The sequence below is a fragment of the Castor canadensis genome, chromosome 16 (genome assembly GCF_047511655.1).
Source record: "Castor canadensis chromosome 16, mCasCan1.hap1v2, whole genome shotgun sequence".
Taxonomy (NCBI): Eukaryota; Metazoa; Chordata; class Mammalia; order Rodentia; family Castoridae; genus Castor; species Castor canadensis.
Genome location: NC_133401.1, coordinates 51,206,888 through 51,233,466, shown reverse-complemented (window position 1 = coordinate 51,233,466; position 26,579 = coordinate 51,206,888). Strand labels below are relative to the sequence as shown.

Here is a 26,579-nt window from a genome sequence, read left to right as displayed (position 1 = left end):
TTCCTTATGATCCCTGACAAGTAAGGTACCACGTCTGCTCACCTGTGTTTTTCACAGTGCTTACCATGTGCCCCCAGCTAGTCTGCCTCCCTGGAACTCACTGACAACTTTCCCAGCAATTCCTGGACATACGCCAGCAAATCAATTTAATTCCTTGTATCTGGAGCTTAACAAATGAAATTACTATGGCCAAGAACATCAGCTTGCATATGGGATGGCATGTGTGTATCAGTACATGTGTGCATGCATGTGAGTGTGTATGCACATGTGTGATGCCAGAGATGAAATCTAGGATCTCAGGTACGCTAAGTGACACTTCATGTTTGAACCAGGAGGGATCCACTTCAAAGCAATGAATTAAAAGAACTACTGCTTTTCTCTCAGGCCTTGGCCAAAACACTCTGAATAACTAGCAATTCTGTACGAAGAATTCATATTTAGTGAATTTAATTCTTACAGTAAATGTTCTGGAATCTGCCTTGCAAATACCCCAAACCCATCTGTCTGGGTATTTCAGGAGCGGCAGCCTCTTGGTCCCAGCTTGGGCATCTCCCCAGTATGCAGCTGGCACAGCCTTCCAACAGTCTTGTCATGACCTTTCCCTGATAACTTGAAATTTAGGCCAGTCAAGTGGTTTATAGCCATGTCTTTATAGCCATGTCAAGGTCCTGAATAGGACCCAGGTAAAGATGAGCAAATGAAAAGATGGGTTTATTGGGCCTTAAACTGTTTAATTTCCAGTGTCAAGACATCCTGAGCACTGAAATTCTACACTAAAACCCTGGGAACTCACTCCCAGGGTTCACAGTAGCAGAGCTGCTCACTGTGGGCTTCATGGGGGCATCCGAGTTTCCCTGTCATGCGGTTTTACCCTCCTCTGCCTTTTTCTCTGTCAGCAATGGGTCAGGTACCCACCTCCTTTATTTGGGTCAGGATGCCCTGCAAAGGTTGGAACCTGGACACCCTGTTGTGGCTTGTACAGACAAGGTGACACGTCTGTAGAGGTGTGAAACATCACAAGTGAGCTGCCTTAAGCTTGTGAAACCATCACTTCCTCCAGGAAGTCTTCATTGACTGTCAGAAAGACTGCATCCTGCTGTTATCTCCTACAAGAAACTGCTTTAGGTCATATTTACTTGTTTCCATTTTCTCTGAAATTAAATCCTGTGACTGGTCACAGCTTTTGACTTGTTCCTTGCTATAATAAATGGCCAGTTTAATCTTTATGTATCTGCTGGATTCAAATTTTCCCATGTTGTTTGGGAGGAGGAGGGCAGGAAGACAGGAAGCAGTAGTAGGGAGTGAATACTGTCTTTTATAAAACACAACCAAAGTAAGAGACTGTGCCTAAGTGACATTATCATTAATCACACACCATATTTCAAGTGCTCTTATGTAAGAAATGTGCCCCAGTGTAGCTTATTCTCAATGGGTCATTTCATAACTACAGAGGCATTGCAAAGCTCATCTACTGATAACATTTGGACTGGGAGGAATTACTGAACAATCCACACTCTACAGAGGTAAGATAATTCTGGTTTTATATACATGTGGCTCTTTAAGGGTGAAAGGCATATTCTTTAGATGAATTCATAAGCGACTAGAACCCTAAAAAGGGACAAACTCTACCTTATTTGTTAAGGAATAAACAGTTTTTATAAAAAATATTTTATATTTTGTCCTTATTGAAATTGGCTAACTTAAAATTGTATTTAGAATTAAGAATAATAAAGCCACCTAAAGCCAGAAAGACATTTTTGTTAAAATGACCATAAGGTTTTGATACCTGGTATATTAAACTCATTTTTCAGTTAAAGCAAATTACTAAGACCATGATAGTCATTCTCTTGTAGACACTGAAACCATTTCCCTAAATATATTAATTTGCTGTCTGGTAGATATCTGGGTAAAATAAACTGCCAGATAACCTAACTTAATAACCAGTTATTTTTTATGATTTACTGTCAAGTAAGAACCAAGTAACTATAAGCCCCCATCCCTTCTCTGACCATCTTTATCATGGACCCCGTTCCTAGAGATGGAAAAAACCCTGGGGACACAGAAAAGAAAGCAGGGCCCAGAGGACACCAGGGGTTCTAACCAGGCCCTGTTTACATAGCATCACCTGCTCCCCTGTAGAAAGTGATCCATGTTAGCATTATCCAAAGCAGCAGATGCCAACTCTTCCATTTAAACCAGAGCTTACACATTTTTGCTGGTACTGTTTTGTTTGGGCTCCAAAGTGGTTTTTTTCTTCTTTTTTTACTGAGATAGAATTCACATAACACAAACCTCGCCATTGTAACCATTCTAAAAAATCTCTATAATTCAGTAATTTTTAGTGTGCTCAGTCTTGTGTGACCATTACTATCACAATTTAAGAATGTGACTGTTGCTCCCCAAGTGGACTCCCTCTATGTTTTTGGTTTTGTCAATAGTAGAAAATATGCAAAAGTTTGGATTTTTCAAATAAACATTCACATTTCTGATTCCTCTGAAAAAGAGTTTGACCTGGCAACACCGAGTGGGCAGGGCGGGAAGCCCAGGTCCTCTTCAGCTCCCCACGGGGACGCTGTGGCACAGGGTGACTTCCTGACCACCTCCAGCTGAAACGACCAGGGTCATGACATCTAATTGAGAATCCTTCCCAGGATGCTTGACGCTGTGAGTGCTGGCCACCCCGTGCCTGGGCTGGCGTCACGCTGCACGCAGGCCCAATGCTGGCTCTTTGACGCAGGCCTGGGCATCCTCACCCCTCTCCTCAGAACGTCTTGGATCTCTGCTAACGTCTTGCTGCATCTGAAAGCCACCCGGTATCTACAGGAGCCACACACTAAGGCCGCCCTTTGAGCACCATCGCCATGACTTGCCTGTTATTCTGTTTTATTTCCCTGTGATTCTTTACTACATTTCTATTAATAAATTTACTAAGAAGGAAACCATGTAATATATTTGGATGGAAACTGGTTATCACTTCCTAAAATATATCATACTCATAAAATCATTCAACTTTTTGATCATAAAATATTAATTCAGTAAGAAAAGTCACCAACATTATTCTGTTGCCTGCAGAGTCCATAAGCCCCACGTCCATCTGCATGGTATGGAAGGTGAGCTGTCGGGGGTGAGGGGGCAAAGGTCACAGGGCCCCAACACCAGCTCTCCTTCAATGAGGAATGAGAAGAGTCCAGTCTCATGCAGCAGTTGAAGTTGGGTAACACTATGGCTAGGTCTCCCAACCTCATTCATGTAGTGTCAAGACACGTGCACCATCTTGGGAGGCCACACATGGCATTCCAAAACTTCATGCCAATACCATTGTCTCAGTGTTCTCCCTCAAATGTCTCAGCCACAGACAGCTCTTTTTAAATCCCATCACACAGATGTGGCACCCCGTGGGGTACTCATGAGCATGTCTGGTAATTCCTGCAGACTGGGAACTCTCAAGGATGGTGACAGGTAACCACAGTACACGGTCCTTCCCTGGTGAAGACTGCTGGTGCTAACTCTTCCCTCAGACCTGGTCAGACTCCTGTCACATGCTTATCTCGACATCTCTGGTGTGGGGTTTGGAAGTGACTTTTACAAATTGCAAACCAGGGCTGGAGATGTGGTTCAGTGGCAGAGCACTTGCCTCACAAGCCAAGGCCCTGGGCTTGCTCCTCAGCACTGGATGTGCTTCTGAATGGACTGGCACATGTCCCAGCTGCTGAGGTGCTCATGTGGCAGAAGGCACATGCGTCTCTGCTCTTTCTTGCACTGCAGGTATTATGGAGCACTGAAGATGATTCTGTGCTGAGAGCTATCCTTTTTAAGGCAGTTTGGGTTTTAAAGGGAAATAAATGTGTCTTGAAGGCTGGAAGGCAGGAGTGGGGAGATGCGCATTCCAGGCCTTGTTTCTGGGGTGGACAGAAGGATTCAAGATGCTACAAATGCCCAAGAAGAATCTGACACATCACCAGGGTCGATATGGTAGAAACACGGGAAGATCTCCATAAACAAGTAAGAATGTTAACTAACATAACCTTTAAAAGTACTGAGGTCCAATTTGTGATGGCTGATTTGTGTTTTTCAGATATCAGGATTAATTTCCTCAAAGACTGAAGTCCCCATAAAGTTTGCATATGTGGTATATCTATGCCCATTTTATGAGGCTAGTAATAAAATCAATTTCAAGTGATTAACAAGGCTTATGGTCAAATCCAGCAGTTATTTTACATTGAGTTACTGACAAATAACATAATCTCTAGTTAAAACATTGCATGTATGGAGAAAGACAAGCTACTTCACTGAAATTTTCTTGACATTATTTATATTATTCATGTTGCAAAAAAGCAGAAAATATGTGTTCATTTTGTGTTGCTATAATAAAATGGCTGAGGCTAAGTACTATAAAAAGAAAAGTGATTTATTGTGGGTCATAGTTTTGGTGGCTCCATCAGGCAACTAAATCTGGTGAGGACAGCACACGGCAGGAACCACAAGTCTGGCAGCAAGTGACACAGGTGGATGAGGCCGAACACATGGGGTGGCATCACTGTAACCACTCCCCCCACCCAGAAGATGGGCACAAGTGCTTTGTGAGGACAGTGCCCCATGACCTCACTACTGCCCCTGCTTTGGGAGGTTCCACCTCCTCTTACTACTTTACACGAGAACCAGCCGAGCTTGTGGTACACAAGCCACAGCAGTATCTCAGAAGATAATATTGAACTTGTCTCTAAGATGTAAGACTGTATATATTATAGAGAGCACATAATGTTTAGAAAAAGGTGAATTAAGTTTTTCGGATGTACGATTTGAGTCAGTTTCTATAACTGAGAATCATATCTGCCCTGACTGAACACTTTCCCTGACTAGCATCCTTTGAATTTTTGTGTTTACACTATCCAGCCCACCCTTGATTTGGAAAGGCAGGTTTTCCTGCTCACATTTTCATCGTCCATCCATTACACCTTCTGTTGATGGTAGATGGAGGAAACAGATGCTACCGCTATATAGTGTGGCCTCACCCGGTATTTTAAACTGTCAGCTGCACAGTCAGTCTTTATATAGACAACGCCAATTGCTCCTCTGTGCCTTTACTTCCCTGAAACACAAATCCACAAATGCCAGAACTCCACTCACTTTCTGACCACAGGCATTGTCTGTGAAAATACAGAGTGAATTCGGCCATATTATCCTCATTTATAACTCAAAAAAAAAATCTTTTTTCTACAGAATAAAACCATATTATCACATTGCCCCACCAAAACTTGGAAACCACGTTTAAACAAATGTTTAGACAATTTAGCTCACAGCAAGAGGGAATTTAATCCTTGAGGAACAGGTGTTCTATATCTCTGAGGTAAATAACTTCTCTTCCATTAAATTTATACTGGCTGGGGGGAGGGGGATAAAGGAGAATGATGAAGGGGGTGAATTCAACTGTGATACATAGTAAGAACTTTTGTAAATGTCACAATGCACCCCCCAGCACAATAATATAATTAAAAAAAAAGAAAAAGAAATAAATAAATTTACACTAGGGCTGGGGATATGGCTCAGTGCTAGAGTGCTTGCCTACCATGTGTAAGGCCATGAGTTCAATCCTTAGCAACACACACACACACACACACACACACACACACACACACACACAAATCCATTACCACTTAAATTATATTCTCAGAAAAAAGAGCAGTCTTAAACACAGGCCAAAATAAGAAGCTGTGGAAAGCTTGGGTACAGGTTCTAGGCTCCAAATTCCAAATCCAGGCTTTAACGCTCTCTTCTCTCAAGGGTCTGAATAGCATGGAATAAAGTACTGATAGGGACAGCTTTACTTATTGACTTATGGCTCCCTGCCTTCTGACATGTCTCACACACATCTCTTTCTCTCTCTCTCTCTCTCTCTCTCTCTCTCTCTCTCTCTCTCTCTCACACACACACACACACACACACACACACACAGAGTCAGTCATCAGGGGTGTGAAGAAGGTACCCGGCAGGCTGGCTGCGAAGAAGGTACCCGGCAGGCTGGCTGCGGGCTGGGTAGGGCCACAGCTATTCCTTGGTCTCTGGGCCCATGCCCAACAAGGCCCACACTTTGGCACATCTTCCTCCCAGGTACAATTCAGACCATTTTAACGAGCAGCTAGCCTGTGCCACTCGTGTCTGATGGGACCTCAAGACAAGCACACGCTTGGTTAAAGAGTGTTAAGGCCATTGCCATTGAAGTCTGATAAGGTCCACCTTTCATCTCTATGTGTAAACTTCAAAAGAAAAGCTGTTAAGAAAAAGTTGTTAACAGCATTAAATAGTCTCCAGGCTACCTTTACTCAGCTCCAGGAGTTTTGTCTGGATTCACCCACTGATCTCTATGCCCTCCCCATCAAGTAATATCTTCTATTCCTTAATCTTTCTCCAAAAACTTGCTTTTTGTTTTAAATTAGATTTAACTAGCAATAAGTATCCCTGGGCTAATTTTCATTCTTGTGGCTAAAATGCAGATATATAATTTCAATGAATTGCAAGAGGCTTCTGTAGCAAAACAAAAATTTTTTTAAAAAAAGAAAGAAAAAGAAAACAAAAAACAGGTGCTTCAAACCCGAGGGTTGCCCAAGCTACTCCTTTTCCATCACTATCACAAGACATGCTAGAAGCTTTGACCCAAATTTCCAGTTTCCTCAACTTTTCATCAGCCCTCATCAGTTTAGACAGAGCTGGCCTGGCTAAGCCATCCCTGGGTCTGTCTGTCCTGAGCTTAAGTCTGCATGCAGTCTAGCAGACTGAGCATCTGCTTGAGGTAGACTCAAGAAGAGCCCTCAGGCTGTCCTAAACGTCATGCCACAGGCACAGTATGTCACGAATGCCTAGTGTGGTTTTAACTGCCCCCAGAGCTGTGGATGACACAACTTCTTCCTGAGCACAACACCCCCTGTTCCTACAAAGCAGATGGTGAAGCCAATGGCAATTTGTATCAGTGTCAATTGGTCCATGAATTTCATGAGAACCACGGAGGTCTGAATTCTGCAAAATATTTTATATTCTGGTCCATGCGCCTCTCCTCGCACTTCATCAGTATCCAGCATCAAAAAAGTTAAAAAAGTCTTCCCAGTAACCACCAGGTCCGGTGTCTTCAACCACTGTAAAGCTAAAGGAGCTGGAGTATTTCACTCATGACAAATGGTATGTGTGAACAGTTCCCTGGTACACTGTGAGAATAGGGACAGGTCACATGAGTATGGGACCCTGTATTTTAAAAGGCCAGATTCTTATCATCAAGTCTTGATGCAAAGCAAAGCAGGGCTACATGGTTCTACCTCAGTCATTTAAAAAAAAAAAAAGGAGGAGCCGACAATGAAGAGCTTAGGGTACAGGTACTCCAGAGTCACAGCTATGTCCCTCCCAAGCATAATACCCCACCCCCATTCTTTATAAACATAATTTACTTCCGAATTTGGCAAATGAAGCCTAGCTGGGTCCCTAAAGATGTCTCGATAGATACTGACTTCACGCTAACCCAAACTAAGACTATTTACATGCATTTTGAATTTTAAATTTTATTTGAAAAACAAACAGGAACTCAGAGGCTAACTCTTGCACAGAGTTAGGATTCAAAAAAACATCTTGTTTGTTATTGTTAGAGTTGCCCTCATTTAACATTAATTAGCATTTCCACAAAATGTTGAGTCAACACCTCTCAAATTCTAAAACAAAAACCCATGCTGCTCAGAAGAGACATAATCAAGAAAGGAAAGTTGTGTTCTGTTTGGTCTTGTTTAGTTATTCAGAGAGATGACAAGAAAAAACATGAAGTAACTTTCAAAGATCTGAAACAGTGGATGACGGCAACAGATCACTCACAGTTTTCTGTGTCTGTCAAAACAGTATGCTTCTTCCTGAGTTGCTGTAAGGGGAGACCTAACAAAAGAAACTCAAGAACTGGACTGACTGGAAGGAACTTTTGGTGGAAAAACGCCTTCAATCCAGAAAGAAGAGTGCAGCGAACAGAGCCGCACAGGCACACGCCGACTGCTCTGGGTCAGGTACAGATGACTTAGTACCTACCTACCTCACTGGTTCGTGACTTAACAGGAGCTAAAAATAAAAGGGGAAACCAGGAGGGAAGACAGACTCTTGCTGATTCTCACGACTACACAGACATCCTCTCATTCGATTTTTAAAAATCAATGAAACACCAGCACTGTGAAGAAAGTTTCAATTTGTGTAATACATAAAGCTGGGTGAAGTGATGGCTTTGAACTTCAACACTGGTCAGACATGTTGACATCAGTGACAAAGACCCATTCTGTCCAAAATCCCCACTTTATTTTTAAGTCTGGAAACTGGTTAGTCACATCTATACTGAACACTTCCTGCGCAAGGGCAGGCATATTGATGGCAACAACTGCCAAGTTTAGTAGCTGTCTACATTTAGTTAATTGAGTCATTCGCAGAAAAGAAAAAAATCTGAAAAGATATACAGTAAAAACAGATTTGACTATTTCACAACATAGGGATAGATGGTGCCATGAAAAAGAAAAACAGGAGACACCACCAGGTATAGCTCTACAAGAGGGAGTGATGGCCGGTCTGGGTTGCTTCAGCCCCTCCACCAAATAGAACAGCTCTCCCCTCCCTGTCTCTAGGATTAAATAGTCCAGCCCTTATTCCACATCTTCTTTGCAAAAACACAGACTGTAGAATGGCTCGATGAGCCAAAGGGCAACAACAAAAACCAATTTATTGTTTTTTTCTTTTAATTTGGTCCAATTATGTTTTAAAGGAAGGGCTGCCTAGGATTTTAAAGAAACAGGAATGAGGAGAACTAAGACAGATCAGGAATGTCCATCGTGTCAACTGGTCTACTGACCATAATCCTGCACTGAACCCATCTCTGGGAAGGACATGAAAATGAGTAAGGCTGCACCACCAACCCTTTCCTGCAAGCCTGAGGGCTAGGTCCAGCTTCGGCTAGAAGGCCTTTCCTGTTGTGGTTACAATTTACCTGATTAACCCTTACACATGTTGCAACAAGCAGGCTGACATTCCAGGCTGAGGAGAACAGGGAGCTCCTCCTTCCTTATGGACCTAGCCCAAATCATGATGGGACCCGCGGCAAGGACAGGACCGTCAAATAATGGCTCTGAACTTCCAGAGCCACTGGCTCGATAATCAGGTCAGAACTACAGTCAACTGACCAAGTTAATTTAAGCCAGTACCCACAGAAATCCCAGCCTAAAATTCCTCAGGGTGCCTGCGTACCACCTGCCTTGTTACTGAGGGAAGCCCCAGAAGTCAGGTGTCACTCTGGTGGGAAGGGGCTTTGGTGCCACCACCCCAGAAGCCAACACTTGCAGAAAACTAATGGCTCTGTCAAGAGGCGTTCTGTTTGGTCCTGACCCACCCTCTGCCGTTTGCAAGCTTAGGAAGGAAATCGCTTTCATAACCCAGTAAGAAAGGCACAAGCAGCTAGGCCAGCACAGCACAGCACAGAGAAGCCCAGTTCAGCCTAGCCGCTGCCTGGCCAAGAGAGTGGCCACTCACTTTCCCTTCCTGCCTTTGCTCTTCTGCTGGCCCAGTGGCTCCTTCTCTTCCCTCCCTTCAGTGGTGCTACCTGCCCCTAATTCTGCTTCCCTGGAAACGCGTCTGGGCTCCTTCTTTAATTACCACCTTCTCTGAAGAATTTGAGTCCAGTGTTCAGGCTTGTGATACTGACGAGACAGGGCTGTGCTTTCATGATAACTATCTAATTTTTCTCAGTTTTCATTCTCATTGTGAGAGGTGAAATAGTTTTATAAGTGCCTTACAACAAGGAGGACATTTTACTTTGACAAACTACTTTATACAAGGAAAAGTTTCCTTGGGGACCTTTGGGGACGAAAAGGTTCTGTCCCTCCCCACTTTTTTTTTTTTACTGATGTGAAGTGAGGGCTGTGGGGAGCACCAAGGCAGGCCTGGGCAGGGCTTTCTCTTTAGGTGAAGCCATCTGGGCACTGAGCTGTACACAAACATCCTCTCACTGTCTCATGAGGGATAAGCGATGCAGACATTTCTGCTGGTATGACAACTGTTTTCTACTTTAATGGCAGGAGTAACTGAATTTCTCACCATGGCACAGTTTACTAGGGTGTCTCAAAGTCTATCTGAGAGCTACATATTGGATGCCAAGACTAGGGTACCCCTGGAAGAGACATCAGTGCTTTTCCAAGACATGTGCTCACATCATAGGAAGAAAAAGCATGGGGAGAGAGGAAGTGAAGGTGAAAGGAAGGACAGAAAAATTCTCTGATTCTCAGTTTTTCCCAGGATGAAGAGCTGTGTGACACTGTGATATAATAAGAAATATTTACTTGTTCTTCATCCTTGGTTCCTGACCAGAGTTCCTAAAACCCTTGGAATTTCCGAAGTGATAAGAAATAGCAGAGGCATTTTTTGTTATAGTATCTGTTCTTAGCACAGAACTCCTGAAATCCTTGGAATTTCCTGAGTGACAGGTGTGAGAAGAGCATCTTCTGTATTTCATAATATGGGGGCTGGTGACCAGAGAAGCCACCGGGAGATTAAAGGTGGGAACTTCAGCCCATCCCCACCTAGGGAGGAGGACGGGCTGGAGCAGGAGTTTGCTGACCTAGGGTCCAGGATTTAATCCTGCCCAGAGGAGGAGCCCTGGAGAAGACTCTGTCTGTTGCACTCATGTCCTCACCTGCTTGCAGGTCTGAGCTGAAGTGCAGCCACCCTGGAAGGCCTGAGTTGCAGGCTCCCTCTTCCATATTTTCTCAGGGCCTTAATCATCCTGACCGCCCCACCCCTTGCCTGGCCCCATGTATTTCTGTCCTATGAATGTGTGTGTGCTGCATGTGATGCCCTGAACCAGAAGTTCACTGAGAAGGGTCATCCACACTCAGCTCTGCCCCAACAGCCCCACACAGGATGCAGTGGCTCAGGGAAGAGAGCCTGCTCCCTGGAGACAGGAGTCTGCTGGCCTGTCCACGGCAGCAGAGCAGGCTATGCTGTTGGGGACACCTCTAGTCTCCAGCACCTCGAGATAGTGGAATAGGCCACCTGAAATCACATACCTGGGCTAGGTGGACCAGCATCAGGCCCAGATAGCATGTCAATCGGGAAGGAAAGTTCATGAACTGCTTATTCTCTTCTTGACAGTGTACTGACTTAGACAAATCATGTCTTCAGGCTTCCAAAATCCAAGGCTGTCATTCAGGACAATCTGCTTATAGTTTCTTCGCTTTACTATCTCCTTTGAAGAAAATTTGCTCCTAGTTGTTTATGAAATTCAATCTTGTGTGCCACTATGAAGCTGGAGAATGTGTGCCCACTTAGGTCCACAGATGACACTATGTACAAATACCCCCACCTTCAAAACAGCACCCAACATAAGGCAGAAGCCTAGTAATGCAGGCTTTGCACAGTCCTACCGATTCCCAGGGCTGTGTCCCTCAGTGTTCATCCCCACTCAGCAATTAGCCACACAGGACACACAGCAGCTCCACAGCTAACTCTTCTTCGAGGTTGGAAAGCCCTTGAAGCAAGATTTAAGCAATTACTCTGTCAGATGTCATGGTCAGCAGGTGGGGGAACAGTGGGCAGCTACCCCACAGCCAGAACCTGAGGAGGAAGGTGCTCTGATTGCCAGAATGCACCAGGCTAGTAGTATACTCCAGCAAAGGTGAGGCTATGGGAAGCCCATTGCTCTTGCATGGTAATGAGTGACACTTACAGAAAGATTAGGTCTGCCCTGCTTTGACTTCAAGGAAATCTCTTGCAAAAAGTCCAAAATGCTAGAACTATGTTTGCACAAGTCCTGACTTGCAAAACACACACTGAAGCAGGTAAAAAGGGCTGCCTCTTCTCCCTCTTGCTGCCTCATCTCCAGGATGAAGAGGTTAGAGGAAGGAACGTGCAAAGTTGCTTTTAACTAAATCATGGTGATTCTGCCTGTATTTGTAGGGGGGTAATTTTAATTACAAAGACTTCTCACCATGGCTCTTTCCTAAACATTACAGATGTGCATATGACTTCATTTTGCTATACTTCCATTTATGCTAGTTTCTAAGAACAACCCCCTAAATGAAGAGAGGTAAGCACCACTTCATCTCTCATTAGGACGGAGGTTTTGGCAGACCCAGTGGCTCTGCATTACTCTGAGATGAAATCTCTGGATCCTGAGATTTTCTGACCCTACTGTACTCTGCCCTTTTTGGTGACTTCCTGGATTACCAATAGCCAGGAGCAAGGAATTTGGTCATCTATGCTATCCTGCCTGTTCAGTAGCTTCATAATTCAAGGGCAAGAAACATATGACACCTATTCAGGTTTATAAAAATTCAAAAGTGAGGAAGAAAAAGCCCCAACTGTATTTAAGTGGGAGTGGGGTAGTGTGGGTGCCAGGCAATGGCAAGTTATCAAGTGATGTCCACTGTGGAGGAGAGAATGTGTCATCTCTAAATGGATTTTCCACTTTTAGTCCTTGTCGGCACTCTGGACTTCAAGGCTAATGACTCCATAAAAGGACGCAAACAATCATGTTAAAGTCTGGAGCTTTAGAGTATATGCTGTTCCTTCTGTATTATGCATGGCATCAACATCGGGAGAGCCACATGCCGGCCCTTTCATCTGCACCCCACCACCCTACCTTCCTTCCTCCTGGATCCCTCCTAAAGCCAGGGCTAGGGAAGGGAAGGAGCAGGGAGAAAACTGATGAAGCAATGCCCAGCAGGGAGTGATGTACAGATGCTACCAACTGCGCGGGGTTAAAACAGTGGACACACCACATAGGATGGCAGCTTATTCAATGTCACGGGAAACCTCTACTACAGAATATTAATAAAGACCACCATGACCTACCCAAACTCTTCTTCTCTGTGATAAAGACTTGGCCAGCAAAGCTTTGGAACTATGAGAAGAAAACACAGGAAAACACTCCAGGATGCTGGAATGGACAAAAATTTTTTGAATAGGACCCCAAAAGCAAAATAGCTGAATAGGACTGTACCAAACCAAAAACTTTCTGTGCAGCAGAGAAAACAATGCACAGAGTGAAGAGATGGCCTGCTGAATGAGAGTTAATAATTTGCAAACTATTTTTCTGACAAGGGATTAATACCTGGAATATATCAAGAACTCGAACAACTCAAGGACAAAAAAACCCTCAAGAAACCCAAATTAAAATTGGGGAAGTTATTTGAATAGATATTTCTCAAAAGACATACAAATGCTCAACAACACTAGTCATCAGGGAAATGTTATTTACAACTACAATGAGACAGCATCTCACCCCAGTTAGAATGGTTATTATAAAAAAGACAGAACTGGGTGTGGAGGTACATGGCTGTAATTCCAGAATGGCAGAGGGGCAGAGGGGAGGCAAGACGATTTTGAGTTTGAGGCCAGCCTGGGCTACATGGTGAGACCCTATCTAAAAAAACAAAACAAGATGGGAACCTGTGGCTCACACTGGTAATCCCAGCTACTCAGGAGGCAGAGATCTGGAGGATCACAGTTCAAAGCCAGCCCAGGCAAATAGTTTTGGAGACCCTATCTCAAAAATACAATACAAAAAAAAAGACTGGTAGAGTAGCTCAAGTGGTAGAGTGCCTGCCTAGCAAGGTGAGGCCCTGAGTTCAAACCCCAGTACAGTAAAAAAAGTAAAAACACAAAACCCTCACATTCTGGCATGTATGTGGGAAAAAGGGAATTCTTATGGGGGAAAAAGGGAATTCTTATATACTCGGTAGAGATAAAAACTAGTACAGCCATTATGGAACAGAATCCAGGCTCCTCGTAAAACTAGAAATACAACTACTATAGGCTCCAGCAATCTCACTGCATGTACATAGCCAAAGGATACAAAATTGAGCTAGCTACACTTCCATGCTTATCACAGCACTATTCACAACAACCAAGACAGGAATCAACTAGGCCCCAGGCACTCCCTCCCAGTCTTGACTCCTAGACCTCCTCAATGGGGGTTGGAAGGATTGGCTGAGAGTCCCTGCCTGGCATCCTGGGCAGCTGGCTGGCAGCAGGAGGCAGCAGAGTGCCAGGGCCTCCTTCCTCCTCCCAGTGAACACCAGGTTTGTTCACTCCTTGCTTCTCTGGGATACAGGCAGACATGGGGCACAGAACCTCTTCCTGGTGCCAGCCTTCCTGGAGGAAGGACAGGGCCACTTTCCTGGAGAGACTAGAGGCTGTCACAGGGGCTGAAAGACAGGTCCTGTAGTTCAGTTCCATCCTGATTCCACCCAACCCATCTTTGGGGTTTCAAGTAGTTTTTAGTCTAGCTGAATCTCAGTTTTGTTAGTTGTCGACTGGAGTGAACACAAAGGGTTGTCACACAAGCGTTAAATGAGATATAAAGATACACAGCTCCACATCTTGTCTACGGAAGAGCTCGGCATATTTTGGTTTCAATATTGTTCCTTAAGTCTTTAAGGAAATCTGAGATGCTGGCAAGTCACTGAGGCCCCGACCTCGGGATCAAGTGCACATGCTTGTTTTTGCCTCTGCTATGAGGAGTACTTGAGTGGAAATTTTAAGAAACCCAAAATAGGTTTGTCCTCTAAGTTTCCATTTATATAAAAAGGCTAGACAACTTCTGAGCAATGCCTAAAAGGTTTCACCATAACATGTACCTCATTTAAAACTGGTTAATTAATTTCATAAAGAACTCCTGTATGACAAGCCCCAGGTCTGGTCCTGGGGACTCAGGGAGGAAAATGTACCAACCTTGCAGTGAAAAAGGTCATAATGAAGGAGCAGGAAATTAAAACTAACAAGCAGGATACAGGATGAAAACCTGACACCACTGAGGAAGGACACTGGGGGAGTACTCACCCCAAAATGGGCCTGGCTGGAGGTTCCCCACCAGATGAAGGGAGGAAGGAATGGGCAAGTGCTGAGGGGATGGGTCACCAAGTGGGGAGCACTGTCCAGTGTATGGTGACTGCTACTTGGCCCTCATGTGGCCAAGTGCTGAAGGAGCCAGACCATGTGGCCCGCTGCCTGGAACCAGAAGCTCCCTCCCCCATGCAGCAGGGGCAGAAAATCAGGCCTTGGCCAATCACAAGGCTCACATCTGGAGTCTGACTACTGAGGGTGATAGCTACTCAGCCACCCTGGAGTGCAGCAGTGGAAACATGGAGAAGGGAAGGCAGGATGGTGTCCCAAGCACACACACAAGTTTCTGGGGCACCTGCCTGGCTGCATCTCCTGCTGCACACACTCATGGGTGACTCTGCCAGCTTTTTCGGTTTGGATCTTAAGTATTCCCTCAAAGGCCTATGTATTAAAGTCATGAGAGGAAGATGGTAGAACCTCTGAGAGGTGGGACCTACTGGCAGGTCTTTAGGTTACTGGGGGTGCGCCATTGACAGGGATCATGAAACCATGCCCTCCTCCCAGCTCTCTGCTGTTTCCTGGCCATGAAGTTAGTGGTTTTGCTCCACCATACTTTTCTGCCCTTGCCACAGGTTCAAAGCAACAGGATCAATCAAAAACAGAACGAAGCCTCCAAAACTGTTAAGTAAACCTTTAAGGTGAGTGTGGTATTGCACCCTTATAATCCCAGCACTCAGAGAAGACTGAGGTAAGAGGATTGCAAATTCAAGACCAGCTTGGGCTACATAGTGAGACTTTGTCTCAAAACACAGAAAAATAGAAAATAACCCTCTTCTTCTATAAGTTACTCACTCAAATATTTTGTTCTAGTGACAGAAAGATGGCTAGCTCAGTGGATATGTGGACTCCCCATATATTGCTTACGACAGCAGGAATCAAGTTCCATTTCTCACAGCCATTCCCTGATGACAGAGATGGTTATTGTAATAATTAAGGCAGAAACTCAAGGTCCTGAGCCAAGCAGGCACAGGGGAGGTAAAAGGAAGGAGATGCATTTAACAGATAATGAGGAAGGTGCCATGTCAGGTGACCAGCTGAAAGCAGAAGATAAAGTTGAGGGCAGAGCTAAGGATGGCTCCTAGGTGTGCAGCTTGAAAGTCACACAGAGGACAGTGCCATTCAGTAAAAATACAGAAGGAAGATCAGATTTGTGGCAGCAGAAAAAATGGGCCTGGTTTGGATCAGTATTAAGGTGAATTTAAGGTGCCTGTGTGACATTCAAATAATGGTCTTCTGGGAAGCTGGCATTGGAGGGGTCTAACATCTGATGATTGAATTAAAAAATGACAAAAAATGTCATATATTATTACTCAGCCATAAAGAAAAATGAAATTATGTCATTTGGAGGAAAATGGATGGAACTGGCAATCATGATGCTGAGCGAGATATGCCAGGCTCAAAAGGACAAATATCCCATGTTCTTGCTCATTTGTGGAACCTAGACCTGAAATGATGATGATGATCGTCATGAACATAAATGGGGGACTGTCTGGGGATCAGCGGTTGGGGGGGGAGTAAAGGACAGGATAATGAGGGGTGAAGAGGATGGAAGTACACTGCATTTATACACATGAAGACAGCACAATGAAACTCACCAAACACTTTGAAAAGGGGGGGGCGACCTTGTTCATACATATTGTATGCATGTATGAAATTATCCCAATGAAATCCTCTCACATTATTAATGTATGCTAATTAAAAAAAATAAAGAGCCCAGGTTGGAGGATTAAGAGTGAGACAGCTAGGAAAAGGAAGGAGAGCTAGGAGAGGTAGTGTCATAGGGACCACATAAGGGCTGTGAGACAGCCTGGACATGGTGCCCAGTGCAGTTAAATAAAAAGGTTACTGTGACAAAAAAGACAAATATAGGGTGTCTCTGGTGATTCTGGCAAATGGGATTTTTTGTGGTGTGGTGAAGAAAAATTAGACTTCAGTTGGATGAGGGAGACAAAGAATGAGAAAAGAATCATTTAAAAATGCTTTTTAAAGGAAATATAAGCAATGCCTAAAATTAGACAAAATACTGAGAAGGAGCTTCAAACAATCGTTGGTGTACTCTACAGTATTTAATACACACACACACACACACACACATGGGTCCTGGAAACAGGGGGTGGGGTAAAATGGACACCTCTCCCTCAAGGGCTGGGGGTAGGAGAGGAGGGGAGAGATGCTGACCAGTGTGGTGAGTGGCAGCAAGGAAAGGAAAGGTGCTGAGAGGCGCACCAGGGGCTATTCAGGAGAATGGGTCAGGGCAAGAGGAGGCTACTTGGGCGGAAACACAGGAAGTGCAATACTCTACAATGGGAACCTAAGCTCATCTGAGTGAGTCAGAAGGGAAGGAGTCTGTTGTCCTTTCACGGTAGGAGCAACACCTGCCCCAGGGGGCTGAGGTACATCTATCTGTCCTGAAGCAGGGGTTGAGGGTGCTGTCTAATGGCTACTGTTGTCTCTGTGAGACAGCAGGCCTGATGGGGAGAGATGTGGTGGGGAATGGCTACTGTGGCAATGGTGGAGGGGTTGAGCTCACTCACCACCCAATTCTACATTCCTTGAGCCCTCGCCAAGTGACCCCTCAACAATGGCTTCCTAGGGCAAAAGATGACTGGATTCCTTAAGACGTAAGTCTAAAGAGATCCCCAGAGAGCTCAACCACCGTTCACTTTTACTACTTCATAATTAAGTACTTTACTCAACAGGAAGCAACTAGGGCCAAATGTGTGGCCATCAGTCATGTCTTCAGGAAGCCACGGGCCACTGCAGACTGCCAAATCCTCTTCTCAATGCACTCCCCTCTTTAATAAAGTGGGTTTTGTCCTTCATTGCCCTTGCCTTCCCATCCATTTTACATCTGTAATCTTGAACTTTCTGCTTTTTAAATACTTAAACACACTCTCCTATTCACATACAAACAGGGGAAACAAAGTCCTGTCTCTAGGAGGTGGCTGTAGGCTGGGGACGGAGATTCAGTAACCACTGGCACAGAGTCAAGTACACTCTGCACTGTGATGGCATCACAATATCCCCAGTCATTTGCTTCTGCATTCATGCAAATACACAAGTATGTTGGTCTCCAAGGACTTCAGAATCTGACTTGATATTTTTTTCAGATTAACCACAAAGAAAGGATACTGGTCTCTTACTGCGGATCAAAATGATGACTTAAAAGTGTCTCCCATTACAACAGATCAGGCATGAACCACACAAAGGCAAGTTTCTTACAAGGGAGACATTGCAAAGAACTCATGGTGATCTCAGGCTAAATGGGACATATGTCTGGTAGCGGGGGAAAAGAAACCTAAGGAACTGTAACAGAAGGTGTGAGTGTATGTGCGTGTTGTGGGGGGTGAGACGAGGATTAGTGAAGACAGACAAGTGAGATAATGGAGTCATACATTACATAGCATGGCTCCTTCTGTACATGAGTACATGGGAACAGCAAAAGAGGGGTCGAGATCCCCACCAGGGCACTGACAGGACACACACACACACACACACACACACACACATGAGGATTAGTGAAGACAGACAAGTGAGATAATGGAGTCATACATTACATAGCATGGCTCCTTCTGTACATGAGTGCATGGGAACAGCAAAAGAGGGGTCGAGATCCCCACCAGGGCACTGACAGGACACACACACACACACACACACACACACACACACACACACACACACGAGGATTAGTGAAGACAGACAAGTGAGATAATGGAGTCATACATTACATAGCATGGCTCCTTCTGTACATGAGTGCATGGGAACAGCAAAAGAGGGGTCGAGATCCCCACCAGGGCACTGACAGGACGGACACACACACACACACACACACACACACACACACACACACACACACCTACCTTTATTTCCTGGCAGAAGCTGCAAAGATTCTATGTACCACAAAGTATTTGACCAATTTCCCTCAAGACTTCCTCAAAAATCTTACCCTAATGGCTATCACTTTAAAATTCTAGCACCTCAGATTATTTTTAGAGAAACATTTGGCTTTCTTTAAAATGCAGAGCGGGCAGAGCATCTGCACAGTGCACATGACTGCGAGCTGACACCCAGAGACTTGAAAGGGGTACCACTGACACCCCAGGCTGCAGACTGCTGCCAGCTGACACCCAGAGAACTGGGCCAGGAGGGGGGTACCATGGAGGACTCATGACTGAGGAACCTATATTGTCTGTGATCTCCAGGGTGTGGCTTTTCCACTTTCTCCTCACTTTCTTCGAACAAGAGGGAACACAGGCCTGGGGGAAATGCTAATTTAAGTGCTATGTAATTCATACAGAAGTTCAGCAATGCTTTCTCAATTCACTTCCCATGTGCCTTTTACTTTAAATAAATTGCTGTGATATTTACAAGACTAAGAAAGAAAATCACCCTCAGCACATAGCTCCCTGTAGTAAACACCAACACCCCAAGCCCCTCATCACACTCAGAAACGATGCTGGGGCTGTCGTTTGTCATTTAGGCGGCCCCCGTATTTCTATCAAACAAGTTTTTATTTATTTATTTATTTTGTTTGACTGCTTCCCTCACAGCACAGAACACCCAGACGTGGGCCCACAACACTAGATCAGGAATCAGTAGAGGCAGAGGGCAGGGGACAGAGTAGCACGTCCAGGGCCGCCCCTAACCAGTGTCCAGCTCCTTCCCCTGGGCTCTGACCTACATCTCTGCAGAAGGGGAATTTCACCTCTTTACAGTTCCCCCTCTCACTTCCTAACTCCCCTTTCAAGAGGGCTGTTGTGCACTTTCGGGAACAAAGCGCACACACTCCGGGCGCGCTGTGCTGTCCCGTTCTCCAGGACAGTGGAGCTTCTGCAAAGTGAGGTGGCAGAAAGGGCACAGCAGGCAGCTGCACAGGCCCCACCACCCAGCCAGGGCGGGGGGGTCTCAGGAAAGACCGCTCCCACCCCACCCCCCGCCCGGCTTCCCCTTTTTCTGTGGCAGGATTTCTGAGGTCCCTTTCAGGGGACCCTGCGTACTCGGGCTCCTCCCGGCCGCTGCTCCCGCCTTCCTAGGTGACAAATAGACAGGCAGACACCGCTCTGGACCGCGTCCAGTCCTGCAGAGCCAAGGCGAGGTCACCTACCTTCTCTGGGCTCCTCTACCTCGCTGAGCATGGCCGGGCTGGACCCGACCGCTGGATTGCAGTGGCATCCGAACCCGCGGGCGGAGATTGGGGGAAAGTTGTGCAGAGCTACGAATCAGGGATCAGGGCAGCCCCGCCCCTCCCCGGCCCTCCAGGGGCGGAGAAGACCTGGCTGCAGGTGGGGCGGGACGGAGGCGGGGCGGCACTTTGCTAATGGGCTTTGATGGCCCACAGTGTGAATTGCAAAAGCTGCTGGGTTCTGTATGTTATTTTTGCGAGAAAATAATGTAGACATTCATGTGGTTGGAAGAACCACCTCTCAAGAACTTCCTAAGCCCTATACCAGGGCCTTTGGAAGAAAGTGGGGACAGCCTCTGCACAGAACGGCAGGGAACCCCTCTCTTCAGGACCCCCAGGTGAGAGCTCCCTCAAACTGCTGCACTCTGCGAAGCTGATTCACTGAAGGGGAAAAAGGGCCCCGAGCCTGGAGGGTCCTCCGCCCATGGCGGGCTGCAGGGAGGTCCCTGACTGCTGCAGCTCCGCCTTCCCTCCCACTATCCTTGATTTATGGGGGTATATATATGACAGAGCACGAACTTTGCCACCAAGTTCAATCAAGCAAGAGGTCCTCAAATACCATCTGAAAGAAAATACCCACTTGGAAGTAACATCCAGTTGGAAACAGGGAGGAAAGTAAGATTCTTAAATTTATTTTCCAGCTGCTTTCCTTTCCCATTTTATATGGAAGTGGGGGAGGGGAGGAAGTAGAGGCACTGCTGTACATTTAGTGAAAATGTAGAATATAAAATACCCTGGGCTGGTGTAGCAGCTTAAGTGGTAAAGTGCCTCCCTAGCAAGTGTGAAGCCCTGAGTTCAAACTCCTGTACCACCAAAAAACTCAAAAACCAAAACCCAGATTTGAAGAGTTTGAATGTGAACTTAGCTCTGCTATGTATTATTTGTACAACCTTAAGGAAATTATTTTGCTTCTTAGAGCCTCCATTTTCCTCTGTAAAATGAAGATGAAAACAGTATTATTTACTTCAGAGGATTGTCTGGTATTAAGTAAGGCAATATAAGTAAAAAGTGATTCAAAAACTGTAAGTACTACATAGACTATTACTAACTATTGACCCTAAAGTAAATTTTGTAAAGGATACTCCAGTTTTATTTCAGTATTGGGTGTGAACAGAAAAATGTTTATGCCACTTACAGCAGGGAGGATATTATAAATATGAATATAAGACCTACATATTAAGTCACTTCCTGAGTGATGTGAGTGATTCTAACACACTAAGACCCTAGTAGAATCTCATCTGAATGTCATAGAGAGGGTGAAGAGAGGAAGACGTGTTCACCAGCTCTGGAGGGGTGAACATCTGGAAAGTATCAGTGCTATGGGGACTCCTGGAAACTGATCTCGCCACCAAACGGGTAAAAGGCTATACCCTTCCAAAAGTCAGCATTAACTTGGTGGTCCCCTGAGCCACACTCCCAGGTCAGGAGATGATGCATGGTATATATCTCGTACTCAGTAACCTCAGACTCATAGGGAAGCAACCTTAGATGAGGCTCATTCTGGACCCAAAGAAACTTCTCACCAGTCACAATGAGAAGTTCACTCACCCGCCCCCACCAACCCTAAGCCTTCCCCCACTCAGGGCCAGATGTCCACCAGGGGCTGGCGGGGGCGGGGGGGGGGAGGGATCTCATCAGGATCTCATACAGGATGGCATCCTGTATGAGTAAGACAGCTTCTGCTGATCTGTAACTGGGACAAAGCAACACCTTTTCAAGGTGATGGTGACAGCATGCAAATCCAGATAAGCTACACTCCTCACCCTCTTCTTTCAAAAAGTGCCCCCATAAAATAATTATTGTGTTCTTTCTCACAAACCACGAGATATCACAGTGCACGTCCTTAATGTCCTGCTTATTTTTGCACAGGTTCATGGAAAGGCCTCAGCCCAGCTCAGGTTAGTCAAGGAGACTGCTGAATGAACAGTTCAGCTCAAGCTGGTAATTCAATTTAGTCCTGCTCACAGCTCTGCTGATCTTTGAACATTCAAACATCTTAGGAAGCCAGCAGAGTAACTTCTTTTGTATTTAAATGCAACCCAGCAGTCACCTTGGGGAAGAATGTACTCATCTAGTTCTAGAGCAATGAATGCTCAGCTTATTTTAAAAGACTGCCTGACAGAGTTCCTTGGTCACCTTGGTCACCATCACCTCAAAGCCATCTGCCCTAGGCAAACCACGCTGTTTCAGGGTCCCTATCTTGCAAAAAGGTTGCAAGGGGTGCTGACTCCCTAGTGCTCTGCTGGTCAGCTTCCAAATACATGCCAGATGCCAGGTTGTGTTGATTTTCCCCAGCTTTTACTCAAAAGGGAGTTACTTTTTACCCCAGTGGATAATGCTCCAATACACTGTAATGATTTGTTACCACCTGTGGATGACCTGTTTATTCTTCTATCCTTAGTGGCAATCTGCAGGCTTCACGATGACAACCTATTATTGACACTGATACAAAATGGCAACTGAGGTAGCAACACTTCTCCTTTAGTAACAAGCTGTATTTAAATCTTAGGTTGGATTCCTATACATACCCAGTAATGGATGGATCTCTTCTGTGTCAAGACAGAATTAAAGTACTTGTTAAGGTTCTGGTGGCCAATGCATTCATTCAGGCATTATCCAGTATTTACAGGTGCCACATATAAATGCACCCTGTTTGCCTAGAGTTTCCTGGTATTACTTTGATAATTTTGGGCCATGGAACAAATGACCTCAACCTTACAAGTTACCTTGGTTTTAAGAAAGGTTTATTAACACCAACTTGAACTTTATCACAAAGCAACAAGAAAAGTCTCCACCTAAGCTATACCTTAATAAAGGTTCATATGCCTGGGTTTGGAGCCTTTTATGTACAGCTGCCCAGGTGTCTTTTTTTTTTTTCATTTTTCTTTTATTATTCATATGTGCATACAAGGCTTGGTTTATTTCTCCCCCCTGCCCCCACCCCCTCCCTTACCACCCACTCCACCCCCTCCCACTCCCCCCCTCAATACCCAGCAGAAACTATTTTGCCCTTATCTCTAATTTTGTTGTAGAGAGAGTATAAGCAATAATAGGAAGGAACAAGGGGTTTTGCTGGTTGAGATAAGGATAGCTATACAGGGCATTGACTCACATTGATTTCCTGTGCATGGGTGTTACCTTCTAGGTTAATTCTTTTTAATCTAACCTTTTCTCTAGTTCCTGGTCCCCTTTTCCTATTGGCCTCAGTTGCTTTAAGATATCTGCTTTAGTTTCTCTGCATTAAGGGCAACAAATGCTAGCTAGTTTTTTAGGTGTCTTACCTATCCTCACCCCTCCCTTGTGTGCTCTCGCTTTTATCATGTGCTCATAGTCCAATCCCCTTGTTGTGTTTGCCCTTGATCTAATGTCCACATATGAGCGAGAACATACGATTTTTGGTCTTTTGAGCCAGGCTAACCTCACTCAGAATGATGTTCTCCAATTCCATCCATTTACCAGCGAATGATAACATTTCGTTCTTCTTCATGGCTGCATAAAATTCCATTGTGTATAGATACCACATTTTCTTAATTCATTCGTCATGCCCAGGTGTCTTGAAGCACAGGGGAGATGGGTGAGTTTTTAGACCAGCAGAACTGGGCAGAGAAGACACGATCCTTCAGGAGCATCATGGCTCTGCTCTCGAAGTACCCAATACTCTGCTTGGTACGAAGCGCCCTGTAAGCCAGTTACGCACCTGTGGCTTCTGGTTCATAAGAACCCGGGGTCATTTCATCAATATTTTTATTTTTACCCTGCCAACACTAGGGTGAATCTGAATACCCAAAATGTTAGGTCACAAAAGAGTTGTTTACTTAGTGTAAAAAGTGCCTTTCTTGGGATTGACTTTGGGGCTTTCCTCAACTTTTTTTCTATAATGTGTGTCCTACAAGACTTTCATATTGCATATCCTGATACATGTGGAATACACTTGCTCAAGTCACCAAACTACTGATGATTCTCAGATCATAATGAACACAGGAGAAGCCGCCTGTCTCCCATACTTAGGCTTTTTCATTCTAGCAAACTACTCATGTAAAATTCAAGTCAAGTCCTGGGTTTTGCAGAGGAACACTTCAAAGACGGACACATAGGGAGGTTTCCAAACAGCTTAAGGCTGATGTGCTTCTAAGAGACTGCTCAAATTGCTCTGTTCAGTGCTTGGACCATGGACTCAGACTAAGTCATCACACTCTTGATACTTAATGCTTTAAGTAAGCTATAATGGCATCTGTTCAGCTATAGAGACTATAAATATGAGCTATAGAGACTATAAATTTTTAATTAAACATTTAGTCGGGACCCTACTGAGCCTCTCTGGAAGCAAGTTTGTAGGACCAGGAAAGCACCACTCTGGAGCCCTGGGCCTTCCTTCTGACAGCACTGGAAGCAGAGCCAGTATGGGCAGGGTCTCACTTGCATTACAGGAATTTCTCCTATTCATTTTTCTCCCAGAAATGGACAAGTCATTAAACCTCTGCACTTCTGTTTATACATTTGTGAGGTGGGGCTAATGCCACCTAATAGAGCAACTACAGCGAAGAAATGAGTCAAGAGCTCAACAAGGTACTGCCAAGTGTGAAGTGCTCTCATCACTTCCCCTGATAAGGCCAGATGGTTTTAGGTGTTTAGGAGAGTCTGTCGGACACTCCTAATTCCACATAGGTGTGAAGCTACAGAAAGTGAGGAAAGGGGTGGAGGTGGTGAAATTCCTTACTGTGCCCAGGTTACTGAGGTCAACACGGGGATGGCATGAGAAGGACCAGAGAGTGTTTAACAGAGAGATAGAAAGTGTTGCCAAGACTGGACCAGGATGGCACAGAGTCACATGTGATGGACACACCCTGGTTTTCCTTCACAAAAGTGATCAACAATCAATTCTACTCACAGACTTGCCTGGAAGCAACTCCCGGGTCTCCTGCTCTAGTCCTCTGCTAGCTGGTGAAGCAGTCTCCTGTGCACGTCACCCAAAATCTCCCTGATCATCTCTTAGCACAGGCACCCTCCCTAAGAGATAGCCCCCTTTCCTTTTAAGCCATTAAAAAGCTTTTTTTTTTTTTTTTTTTGGTGATACTGGGGTTTAAACTCAGGGCCTTACACTTGCTAGGCAGGCACTCTACCACTTGAGCCATTCCACCAGCCCTTAAAAAGCTCTTCTTTATAGTGAAATGAAATCCACATTTAAGGGCAGTAACTGTCCAGTTGTTTCTACTCTCACACTGCCTCCGCTCCTTGCAGAAAGGAAGTAATTTTGTGACAAGATAAGCATACGTTTTTAATGGAGTTTTCTTTCTTAACAACCCAGTAGGGAACTCCCTCATGTGGGCTGGAGGGTTCTAGATGCAATGTGAGACAGTGTGCAACTTTCCAGTGCTGGCCACACATCTGCTGTGGATTACTTTGAGACTCTAGAAGCCAGCAGCTCTGCTGGAGATGGCCAGCGACAACCTCTTTTCATTGTGCTTGCTCCAAAGGGGCAGAAAACTATGCCAAGACAGGTTGAGTAATGGCCTCGCTTGGATGCATCTGAGCAGAGAAAAGCTCTATTTAGGTTTCTGAACAAAACCAAAAATTTGAAATCCACAAAGAAAGCAAAAGTTGTGCTCTGCATGTGGAATTCTGGACACAGACACAGTGTGAGATCTGTATGAAGGTCAAGTCTACTTCCACTTGGCATAATTCCATTTTTACGTTGGGTTTCTGACATGGTAGACTCTAGAAGTTAAATTGTGCCAAGTGGTCACGGTTTGAAAGACAGAAAAGGCTGGCAGGGAAGCCACGGGGTGAGGTAGGCTTGTCAGGTGTGATAGCCAAGGCTGAGACTCAGCAGACAAACTCAGCAGGAGATGAATGTGAACTGAAGCACAACCAGCCAAGCAGGGCTTCCAGGAAAGGGGAGGGTTTCTGTTTTTGTTTTTCTGGCAGGTAATGGGTCAGTTTTTCTATTTCAATAGGTCAGGTTACAAAGCTTAGGTTTATTCAGCCTGTCCAAAGAGAGCCATGGAAACATGTACTAGTATGACTCACAGAATGCAGAATGCATTTTCTGAGAAACTCCCAGTCAACAGAGTATCTGCATACCTAAGAAAAGTTGATATTAAGTCCATGAAGCTCCTGGTAAAAATGGAGGACAGCTAAGGATCATTCACTTTCACAATCTGGAATCTGAAACAGACTTTCTTTTAACTACTGAATTAAATGAAGTCCCACCATCTGCCATTTAATTGTCTCACTTTCAGCTCTATGCAATCATCCTGTAGACAGACAGACAAGCAGCAATGAAGCAGTGTATCAACAGCCATCACCCAATCTATGCTGAACTAGTGCACACAGCTGGACTTGCTGCTGCCCCCCTTGCTGCCACCTCAGCATCTCACACACTGACAGTGATGACGGTGTCAAATGACAGGTAATAATCACATAGCTTTATGGGGTGCAGTGTGATATGCCCCATCCACTACACCTTGTATCAACTGGCTGGGGCACTTAGGTCATC

At 45.0% G+C, this 26,579-nt stretch overlaps 1 protein-coding gene across 6 annotated transcripts in view; it reads right to left on the bottom strand.

The window, feature by feature from the left end:
• Nucleotides 1-26,579, bottom strand: part of Tnfaip8 (TNF alpha induced protein 8) — a 100,740-nt gene that overhangs the window by 12,712 nt on the left and 61,449 nt on the right. The window contains exon 1 of one of the 6 annotated variants that reach the window (XM_020168520.2): nt 20,006-21,618. The exons of 4 other annotated variants lie outside the window; for them this stretch is intronic. In XM_020168520.2, the coding sequence (XP_020024109.1) occupies nt 20,006-20,036 (31 nt within the window). In that variant the 5' untranslated portion in view covers nt 20,037-21,618. Of the gene's footprint in view, nt 1-18,761; nt 18,782-20,005; nt 21,619-26,579 lie in introns of those variants that run through there. One more of the 6 variants, XM_074057023.1, reaches the window with a different exon arrangement.